Source organism: Raphanus sativus, chromosome 9 (genome assembly GCF_000801105.2).
Source record: "Raphanus sativus cultivar WK10039 chromosome 9, ASM80110v3, whole genome shotgun sequence".
Taxonomy (NCBI): Eukaryota; Viridiplantae; Streptophyta; class Magnoliopsida; order Brassicales; family Brassicaceae; genus Raphanus; species Raphanus sativus.
Genome location: NC_079519.1, coordinates 24,716,304 through 24,728,230, shown reverse-complemented (window position 1 = coordinate 24,728,230; position 11,927 = coordinate 24,716,304). Strand labels below are relative to the sequence as shown.

Genomic DNA, 11,927 nt, shown 5'->3' with positions numbered 1-11,927 from the left:
TTTATAGTTATATTAAAAATGTTATGTTGTTTTAATTAGAAATATAATTTTGGATATGTAATATCTAGTCTGTTTGGTTATCAGTTGGGTATATATATGGGTGAGCGTTCGGGTTAGGATCAGATATTTTGGATTTTCGGGTATTTCAGTATAAAGGTATAGAACCCGTTCGGATATTTCTTTACTTCGAGTAGGGTTCGAGTATTTTTAGTTTGGGTTCGATTATTTCGGGTCGGGCTCGGAAATTTAGATTTTGAAAGATTTTTTTTTCATTTTTTAAGTTTATTGTATTTAAAAATATTGACTTCATTTAGCTGACTTTTATTTTATTTTTAATAGATTGAATGATTAATAGATTTGAAGATAACATTTTGAAAATAAATAAACATTAATTTGGTTATTGTGTTTGAATTTTGGATATGACTTTTGTTAATACATGAAATAAAAAACTTGACACGCATTTTAAGTGAGTGTCATTGTGTTTAAATTTTGGATATAACTTTTGTTAATACATGAAACAAAAAACTTGATACGCATTTTAAGTGAGTGTCAAATCATTTTTCATTTTAAATATGTGTAACATCAATATAAATATTTTAAACAAAATGAGAGATGTAAACTATAAATATAAGAGTAAGTATACATATGTTTGGTTATCTTCGAATATCCATTCAGGTTCGGATATTACCCATTCGGGTTCGGATATCCGATCTCTCTTAAATCAATACCCGTCTGAATATTTTGATATTTCGATTTGCATTTTTTCGGTCGGGTTCAGATATAGGGTAAAATGTCCACCCCTAGGTATATATACCAAATATCATTAACTTCTTTGAATTTAATAATAATATTTTTATTCTAAACAAATTAAATAAGATTAATTTTAGGAATAATTATAATTTTACCATAAACTTGATATCATTTTCAAATTAGATTTATTTTATTTATCTCAATAGTTTAGTTTTTAATCTTAGATGTGTAAGTATACTTTTAAATATTTATAATAGTTTGATACATGTTGAGTTTTTCAAAATATTAGAGAAAAATAAAGTGATGACCAGTAAAAAAATTTATAAAATAAAATAACCGATTAAATTTTGAAAATAAGTGTATATCAATACTTACAATAATTAAAATATCTAGCAAACCTTAAATAAGTTTATATCTTAGATTTATAAAAGATAAAACGAAAATTATTGTAAATAATATTAAAAATAATAATTTAGATTTACTTATGTACTTTTATTATGGATATATTGTATTGTACCAATAAAAATCAAATCAAATTAAATATAAAGTAAAAATATATTTTCTAATAGTAGCAAATATATTATTTTTATTCATTATATGTATCTAGAATTATGCTATTTAAATAGATATTTGTAATTATTTGATCAAAATTTGATTATTGTAAAATCAGTTGTAAGAAGAATATTATTTAACATTTTAGAAATAAATAACAATTCTTTTTTGTGAATTTTTTGGCAAATCATGTTATATAAGTAAACTATTTTATAATTATTTTTAGCTTTTTATAATTATAAAATGTTCTAAGTCGACTAAATATTATAGAAGAAAATGAATAAAACATACCTAAATATACTAATTATTATTATTCAACTAAATATTTATCGGTTTATGTTATTTAAATTATTTTCTGTAATTATCTAAGAAAATAGATTGTTATAAGGAACATAGTTTTATTACTTTGAAAATATAATTTATGATATTTAAGATTATGTTCTAGAGGAAATATTATTTTTCTTAATTTCAAGATTTTTTGCTAACTTTCTTCTTTTTAATTCACATTATATATAATTTGTTGTCCAAATATATATGTAATTTTTTGAATTTTTTATTTATTTTTTTTAATTTATAAATTTTTCATTTTAAATATATATATGTTATTTGAAAAAGTGGGAAACTTCTAATTAATATAAATTAATAAATAAAAAGGAAAATTAGTTTTAACAATAGCAATTAGATATACTATTTTAATTTAGTAAGGATACATTTCTAATTAATCATTTTAAAAACTAACGTGAACGTGAAACTGATTTTTCAAATAATATATATATATATATAATTTTCATCATATAGTCTATGAGTAATACATGTAATTTATTATTTTTTGTTTTTATATCATAATTTCTAAGATTTAAATTGTTAATAATATATGATGTTGATTGGTCATTATTATTTTGTTGATGTTTATGAGTTGTAAATGTTTACATTGCTTTGAGTGCCACTGTCCATTGATATTGTTTTGCAATCCACAATTATAAGAATTGATTGATTTCAAATGTAAGTTCACAACCGGCTTTTACAGGCGATCGGACCAGCGCATGGGGGGAGGTTCAAGGTTGCAGGCTCTGTGGGGAACCTGATGAGACCCGAGACCACCTTTTCTTCGCTTGCCCATACTCATTCACTGTCTGGACCGACCTGACCGGATGTCTCCTTCCACGGCCAAGCCCTGATTGGAACATCACCATGACCACCCTGCTATCTCCTAGACGTAATAAGGTTGACTCCTGCCTGCTTCGGTTGGCTTTTCAAGGATCAATCTACTTGCTCTGGAAAGAACGCAATGGGCGCAAGCATAACAACTCGTGGAACTCGCCGGCCAAGCTCGTGAAGTCTCTAGACAGGACTATTCGTAATAGGTTATCCTCCATACGAATGAGGAATGCTGAGTTTGCAAGTCTTCTAATGCAGAGATGGATGGGAAGAAACTAAGCTCATGTAATGCATTTTGCAGTTTAAAAGTTTCCGTATTGTAAACATTTTTTTCTTTTGTTGATATATAAATTTAACATTTCAACAAAAAAAAATGTAAGTTCACTAATGATGTTTTGGCTATTAATAGAGAATTTTTTCATCCACATGAATAAAAAATGCAAAGAAAAACTATTACATCAAAAATTATTAAATTAGATAATTTATAATAATAATTTATAAATAAGTTACAAATATCTAAAATAAATAAAACTAATACCCATATCAAGGGTGTCAGCCAATATGGATTTGCTAAAATACATTTGTAAGATTGAAAAGAGATGACAATAAACAAGAGTAGACAAATTCTCAAACTCAGCTATCGTGGATTCTCTAAACCATATGCGGGCCTTGGATGTTCATGTGAGTGCATCGGACTATCAGGCAAATCCATGTCATCTTCTTGTCCCGACAACCCAACATACTGCTGAATCACAAGGACCGAGACAGTGGCTGCAAAATCTGAAGAGGCAAGCAAATCTCCAATGGCACCAAGCTCAGGACACTCACTCCAATCAGTTAAACCGGCGGTGAGAGGAGACAACATTCCTTCTCCTCTTCCAACTATAAACAGATCATGAGAACTATCCATTGATCTCACCGCAGCAACCGTCTCCTCACCATTGCTAACCACTTTGTCGACGTAAAGAATTGACTCATGCTCCGCATTTGCTGCTCTGAAAGCATTGATGTACTCATCATCAAGCTGTCGCTGCTTCTTCACGGAAACAGCATCTGTTGTTACATCTTCATCAGGAATAAAACGCAACACAGATAAAGTAATGCCAGGATGTTCAGCCATTCTCCAAGCATAAGCTAAGGCTTCTCTATCGTCCGGACCACCGAAAAACAGAACAGCAACTTGGAGAGAGATAGTGTTTGAGGTCAACCTCGTGGCACCATTGAGCCCTCTGTCCACAAGAATCCCAACGGAGCAAGGCGAGTTTTCAAGTAGGTTTTGGTTAACCAAACGGTAGGCTGGATTGGTTGCTTCCATCCCTCCATCCACCGTTTGCTGTTTGTGAAACGGTATGATTATAAAGGAGACACGTTTGTCCTCTGCTAAGCTACACACGTCCTCGTGCATGGTCGAGTAAGGTGAAATAGCTGTCAAGGGTTGAACAGCAACAAAGGCAGCATGCTGTTCATAGTTCTCAAAGGCGTTAATTATGTGATCTGATTGAGCTTGTGTTCTGTTAAGCGCCGGTCTTCCGGATTTTCGAGTGCTGTGGACGATCAGCATTGCGGATGCTCTACCTGTGAGCTCAACAAGATGGAGAACGTATATGCATATGGGAGATCTCTTTGTAGCATGCGAAGCTTCGAGAAGGTTTATTATAGTTGGAACGTTACGTGGTGTATGGACACATACCAGTACTCGAAGCTCACTGTCTGGCTTTGTCTGTTGGATTGTCCGTCTCTTGTACGAAACCGAACGCCTTACTGGTTTGTAAAGAACGGTTACAATAGGAGTTATGACTCCAGTCATAACCAAGGCTATAAGCACCATTGTAGCAAAAGTCTCATCATCTAAAACCTTTTGGTCTTTGCCAACATTAAGGACAATCATTTCAACAAGACCTTTGGTGTTTAATAGCAAGCCAATAGTTATCCCTTCACGAACTGGCATTCCATGGAAAAATGCAACAATAACGGTACCGATGACTTTTCCAGCACACGCTAGGAAGATAACAAGCATCAGAGTTAGCCATGTGGCAGGACCTTCGATGGAAGCTATATTAGTCTTGAGACCACTTATTGCAAAGAAGAGAGGTAGGAGAAGTCCAGAGACAAAATCTTCAAGTTTCTCTATAAGGGTAAGACCAAGTGGTCCGTTTGGGATCACAAGACCAAACACAAAAGCACCAAAGACTGAATGTGTTCCAATTGAATCGGTAATGAAACCAGAGATCATGACTCCTGTCAAGATGAGACAGATGTACAACTCACTAAAGTTCTCGCCTTCAGGGGTTTTGCGTATGATCCAAGAAATGCCTGGTCTGACAACAAATACGCAAACGGCGATGAAAGCTGCACTAGAAATCATGACCCAAAGTGAGGCAAATGAAGTTTTCTCACTCTCGGCCAACGCGATGGCTAGGGCCAGGAGAATCCAAGCAAACATGTCGTTCACCAAGGCTGCAGACATGGATATCCGACCAATCTCGGTATTGATGAGCTTGAGCTCAGCGAGAATCCTTGCAAGGACCGGGAACGCGGTAACAGAGAGAGCTACACCGAGGAAGAGTATGTATGTGCCTTGCCCTAAATGGTCATCAGATCTGTGCATAGAGAAAGAGAAAGCAGCGCCAATGAGGAATGGTAAGACCATACCACCGAGAGCGATGGTTAGTGCTCGCCTCCCAGTCTTGCGTACCACCATAATGTCCATCTCAACACCCACCAGGAACAAAAAGTAAAGTAAACCAACATTAGCCATTGTTTCAAGTACCATCACACTTCTCTGAGGGAACACGGTGTTGGCAAATTTTTCGTAACGCCCAAGCACCGATGGCCCCAGCACGATTCCACCCTGTACAATTAAAGACCAAAATATTTTTAATAAAAAGTTAAATCATCTACTAGTTTTGATATTCTAACAAATAAAAATATGTAAGCTTACTCACAAGGATTTCGGAGATGACACGAGGTTGGCGAAAGGGTTTGAGTACAAAGACAAAAATACGAGTGACGAGAACGATCAATGTAAGCTGAAGAACAAAGAGAGGCAGGGAGAAATCGAGAGGGTTGTCTCCTTGCCAAACTCCATTGGTGGTAATCATGCTTGGAGCGTAACATATTATGGAGGTGGCCGCCGTACTGTTTTCTTCTGCCATTTTTTTTCTCTAGCTCCTATCAAACCATGAATTTTTTTTGAGTGTTTATTCTGTTAAATTATCAGGAAGAAATACATAGGCATATGTTGGAATGCAATAAATTGATTCAAAGTTGGTGGTATTCCGTATCATCCTCTTTCCTCAACGAGTCAAACAACATCATTTCATATCTATTTTTGGTCTTCTTTCTTTAATTAGATTCACAATTTTTTCAGGTGTTTAGCTAACTTTTTTATTTGTTAAATTAAATAATTATTTTATTAATAATTTTATTTTTTCAATATGTGTTCTATTTCTTTTCAGATAGCCAAAATCGAAAATGTGTGCCAAAATTGGAAAATAAAATGAAAAACGTTATGGTAAACCTGTAAAGAAATTAAGTATTTATGTGTGTGTGTGTGTGTTATTTATGCAACTAGAATCAGTTTCAATTTTACAAAAAAATACTTGATTTTTAAAAAGGAATTCATAGTAATATTCATTCTAATTGGTTATATATATACAAATTGTTATAAAGTAAAGAAAGAAAAGACAAGAGAAGAGAGGAATTGGTGTATCTTATTCCATGAATAATGACCTCCTTATATATGATACAATAGCTTGGAGACAAAGCTTAACTTGGAGTGGGGAACAAGTATATCTAGGACTTTCCATATGGACATCACTACAATATTTATAACACTTCCCCTTGATGTCCAATATGTCGAAGTGCTTTTAAAACGCCGTAGATGCTGCCTCGTTAAAAACCTCACCAGGAAAACCCAATGGGAAAAACCATGGTTAAGGGAAAAAGAGTGCAGCGCGTAATGACTTCCCCTCATGTGTACATTCGTCGAGATCTTTGAGATGATGTAATCTGATCAGGTGAACTAACTTCTCGAAAGTAGCTGAGAGTACCGCCTTGATGAATAAATCAGCCAATTTGTAGGACACGAATATCACCGTTCTTCTGCAGTGCTTGAGTCCTCCTATGACTTGATCATTTTCTTCGATTCTCTTGCTTTCAAAGACTTTAAATCAGCATTAGAGTTTCAAATACTCCTTTCTGGTGTGTATCATTTGTGTGTTCTTTGTTGCCTCGTTAAAACCTTTTCATGGGAAAACCAAATAGGATAAAAACCATGATAAGGAAAAAGAGTACAACCATACACATTTCAATATTTCTTCCCCTGAAAACAATATCTTCAGGATATGCATTTCAATCAAATAAATTTCCTTTGAAATTAGAATATCATAATAAACTCTTTCTATTAGAGTATTCAAGACCTATGGACTTCTGGTCCAAAATTCTCATTTGATATAGCTAATAATTTCTTGGTCTATTTAGACTTCAAACCAAACATCTTACATACAGTCTCCTGGACATTCACCTCGTACATACGAGTTATTCATTCATAACTATAAAAGTTATTATTATGACTTTCTTTCTTGTCATATGAAATTACATCTTTCAGTTATGAAAGAGAATAATAACTTGCTTAAATAACTTATGGCAAGGGACTTGTATGGCTTTAATTCCAATACCTTGGACCATTATGATTCCCTTTTATCCACTGATGCAATCATAAGAGCTCGTGCTTACATTTCAGTCCCACAGTGTAATCTTATTACTTAAACATCGCAGTCCAACTTTTCTTTGATGGCGTCTCATGACCATCTTTACCATTTGCTATAACTATGCATAATGATAGTTGATACCTCAAAACCATATCATGTTTTGGGTTGGCATATTATTCATCTCTCATGGATGATTGGACTTGAATGGAACCGGATATGACCTTTGATTGTATGGTCTTTGGCGTGAGCCTTAATGGTTCTCTTTTTCTATCTCTGTGATCATCTTATATGTCACTTAGGGCGTGCTGATCTCAGTCATACACATGTCCACGGCTATGGTCTCTGCTGCAAGTCATTGCAGTCTTATCATATGTAAAACATAGCTTGTTTTAAGTATGGTACTTCAGGACCAGTCATATATATGATCATCTTAAAATATTTAAAGATCTTTTAAGATAACATCTCTTATTCTAGATGTCTAGTTTGGAACACATAACAATGTAGTCTTTTCAAGATCTTTCTTCCAAACAAACAATTTGTTATAACTCTTCAAGAGTTTGGATTTTATTCAAATCAATGATTCTATTGATTCATAATTTCTTGATAAATACAAATGGATGTACTGATTAACTTCTAATATTTCACATATCCCATAAAACATATTTCGATTGAATAGCTAGAGTTCTTGGGAATATAATTTTGATATCATCAATCCTTCAAGGATTATATCTCTTAGGGATTATCAGTTTCCAATGGGTTGTATAGTTCAAGTTCTTCCTTTATTGCCAGACTAGTAAGAAACTTGAAAGTAGTTGCATCTACCATATGAGACTATGTCTCTTCACAATCAATTTCATATTGATCTTACTTTGGTGCAACCACATTTCTATCCCATTTATTTTACACCTTCTAGTGTATGGACTACTGGTCCAAATACATCTCTCTTTAACAAGAGTTTGTATCTTTTGTCTATTACTTCTTTATGATTTGGCCAATCATTTTTGTGTGTACACTTTTCAATAGACTTTATTTCATGATCCTCTTTCTTATTCATCATATCAACTGCTACTTTGCATGCATAAATATTATCGACGTCGATTTTCTTATCGGTTCCATTTTATTTCATACATGACATAATTTATTGAGATCTCTTTGTTGTCTCAGGTACCTGAATTTCTTTCAGTCATGTTTAATGTCTCTTCTGGAGATCATTCAAAAACTCTTATTCCTCTTGACCATTATTAATGTATGCTCCTTTTCGTTTACGAGGATTTTTATCTTTGGAACCAATATGTCTACTACGCTTCAGGCGTAACTGGCAGTTTGATATTATTCTTCTGGAACATCAATTCTTATTTAGAGCATTTATAGCTGGTATATGTGACTTGGTCACACTATATTAGGGTCATTAGTTGCTTCTGGCAACTGATTTACTAAGCTATAGAATTATCTTTTAGATTTCTGATTCACTTTTTCTTTAGTCTGAGGATCAATGATAATTCCATTCAACTTGTTTTCTTCTCCAGCTTTTTATTTTCTCCTCCTTATGTTGGAAATACTAATTCAGTATTTAGCATTCATATCGAGCCTTGTTTATATCCTTCGGGGATGACTATAGATGCTTAAGTATCAATGGAGATTCATATCCAACATATATTACCAACCTCATTTGAAAACTCATCTTATTTTAAGCTCTGTGGTGGAGCATCTGGAATGTATATCGCCATCCAACATTCTTAGATGAAAATGGTTGGTTTCTGACCCAATACCAATGATGGGGAGAATTAATGATTACTTTTTGGCTTGATGCAAATTAATGTTGCTCAAAATATTTAACACTTATCCCAGTGAATTTTTTTTATAGTCGTCAAAGACTTAGACGTGAATTCACCAATAAAGATGCATAGTGGATGATCAGTCCACCAACATCTCCTTTATTCATGCCAATAACTTCATTTGGCTGGTGAAAACCGTATTTTCATTTTATCTTATGAGCAAGAAACATTTGTGAAATTATTCACAAGAATCTTCTGGTTCTTCAATGAATATTCACATAAATCTTTATGTATCATTTCGCATCATCACTGAACCAAAATGGTCTAACTGGTTCATGCCAAGTATTTTGTAAACTTCTGGTTTACTCTATATATATCTTCATTACACTAATCTTTGTGTAGTACAATATATAAGAGGATGTAGATACTTTTTCTAAAATGGTTTTACTGCCTTGAGAAATATTTTTGGAAGTGAATTCCTCTGCTTAGTATCTAAACATAACTTGTCTCAAAATTTCATAGATTTACTTTGAGAAAGATTCATCAATCTAACTTTTAGTGTAAACATAATCTTCTGGATGTTTCACTTATTATAAAATATGAGATTCTTTAACTCTTCCCCTCGAGATGATATCACTACAGGTTTATCAATCTCGATTGAATCTCATATTAGAATCAACAAGATGCCTTACATGGGCCATGTACTCTTTCTTAGATCCTTCTTACTTTTGAGACTTATAAGAATATAATACATTAAGGATTTTAAATTGCATTCTTATGTGCAATAATATTATGTACTCTTCAGGAGCATTCATATATATCCTCTTCTTGAACTTTCTACAAGCTTTATACTACTTGTATTGTACTCACAATAATTTTCTTTCATCTTTATCTATTCTTTATTACCATCTTTATTTTATCAACTTCAAGTGAGAATTTGAGTTCTAAAAAGAAACTCATTGGTCTTGACCTTATTTATATCCACATTCACGTCTACAACCACTTCTATGATCACTTTCTTGACCAATACTATTTTGTGGATTTTTTTTTTTCAATGTCATATTTCTCTTCAGGAGAATGGTTCATAATCAATTAGACGTGATTATATCAATAGCTCATTATTTTTATCAGTCTCAAAGAGACAAAATATAATATAAACTTTTTTAATTTCTTTTCTCAATCATATGTCTACTGGACACATTGTTTGTGTAAAAGTTTCTTCGAGAAATTTTACTTTTAAACTTAACATCTAATATAGTTGAGATTTATTTACAGACTTCAGGTCTTGTAAAATGCATAATGAGCTTTAGGTAATCACATTCAGGTGATAATACCTTTTTAGATTATTTTCCAAGACGTATGGATCTTTTAAGGTCAAACCTTAAACTTAATACTCTTATATATACAATGATAATAAAATATAACATATGTATATCAGTATATATATCAGATTATATTACTATTAACATTTTACTATGAGTGATAAATCCTATTCATCCTTCTTTTTTTTTGTTTACTATTATAACATTTATTAAATCGTACTATCATACTATTAATCATCTTTATATTGATTACTTTTCAATCAATTTTCTAAACAAAAAAAAAAATATATATACATATATATATATAGCAGATGTCATGTGCAAATTAATACATCTAATCAAATTTAATAACATGAATGTATACTGAGCATGATCAATAGAACTTATCTCAACGAGGATGACATGAATTGGAGATTGTAGACCTGACATATTAGAAACACTTCATGTTTCGCAAGTGGTTAGAATCGCGTCTAAAATTTTGTCTTTCACAAAAACATATATAATCCTGAATCATTAAAATAAATTGCTCATGGAAACATGGCTGTTATGTTAGTGAACATTAATATTTAATATCAATCATAACACTAACTTGATAGAACAATACAACCACTCGTTTGATAATTTAAAGCAATAAAAAATAACCCATAAAGCATGTTTTATCAAAACATATTAAGAGAATGAAACATGTATCAATATTTCGTATGCAGTAATCGTAATAACGAGTACGTTTGAATAAGCATATGCGTTCTAGCATCACGATGATAAACTATATATCCATCTACAATTATATTCTTAGTAAAAGCAAGATAGACATAACCAATGACTTATCAAACTAATTCAGACTAGTGATTTGCCAAACCAAAAAGAAAAATACCATATCAGTAGATTCGTTCAGCAATTAAAGTCACACTTATAAACTTAAACAATTCTAATATGTAATAATTCCAATATGTAATAATACAGTCCTTATACACGTTTCTATATAATCCTTATACCTTTTTTTTTTCTTCATACGAAGACCTTTAAATCCAATATGTAATAATTCTTAAACAGAACATGCCCTCAACTATAAAATAATATTACACATACGGTGAGTCACAAACAAATAGTATTATATGCAATCAGTCAGATTCAACTTAACGTGATGTATTCTATGCATATTAAATATAATTTCAAACGTATGGCTAATATAAAATAAGCATATATATTCAACTGAAGTTGAATCAGTCGTGAGATAGGTCTTATAAAAGCCATAAGCATATAAAGATGTTAACCCAATAATGAGATCAACAATAAACGAGTGATGCAACAACATATATAAGCAATTATAAACTTAAAGTAAATCACTAAATAGCACTGTGCAGTAAAAATATTAAAATCATTCATACGAACATATATGAACGTAATCATTATGAGATTGAGCATCAGCTTATAAGTTGACATGATCGCATCAAAGATCGGACGATTTATTACCTCGGATGAGGGAGAATCGATGTCATCGACTAAAGCTTCATTAACTCAATATTAGAGATTCGTGCTGATAACGTGTTATAAAGTAAAGAAAGAAAAGACAAGAGAAGAGAGGAATTGGTGTATCTTATTCCATGAATAATGACCTCCTTATATATGATACAATAGCTTGGAGACAAAGCTTAACT

At 32.2% G+C, this 11,927-nt stretch overlaps 1 protein-coding gene and 1 long non-coding RNA gene across 2 annotated transcripts; both read right to left on the bottom strand.

Moving 5' to 3' along the window:
* Nucleotides 1-3,097: 3,097 nt before the first annotated feature.
* LOC108826943 (cation/H(+) antiporter 15) lies at nucleotides 3,098-5,615 on the bottom strand. The gene is made up of 2 exons (XM_018600288.2): nucleotides 5,406-5,615; nucleotides 3,098-5,311 (listed from the first exon to the last, which is right to left on the bottom strand). The coding sequence occupies exons 1-2, from the start codon at nucleotides 5,613-5,615 to the stop codon at nucleotides 3,098-3,100; spliced, it is 2,424 nt and encodes an 807-aa protein (XP_018455790.2).
* A 547-nt stretch (nucleotides 5,616-6,162) lies between these two features.
* LOC130499869 (uncharacterized) lies at nucleotides 6,163-11,853 on the bottom strand. The gene is made up of 3 exons (XR_008938725.1): nucleotides 11,743-11,853; nucleotides 7,140-11,335; nucleotides 6,163-6,703 (listed from the first exon to the last, which is right to left on the bottom strand). It is a non-coding gene; the product is annotated as an uncharacterized LOC130499869 (long non-coding RNA).
* Between the last annotated feature and the right edge of the window lie 74 nt (nucleotides 11,854-11,927).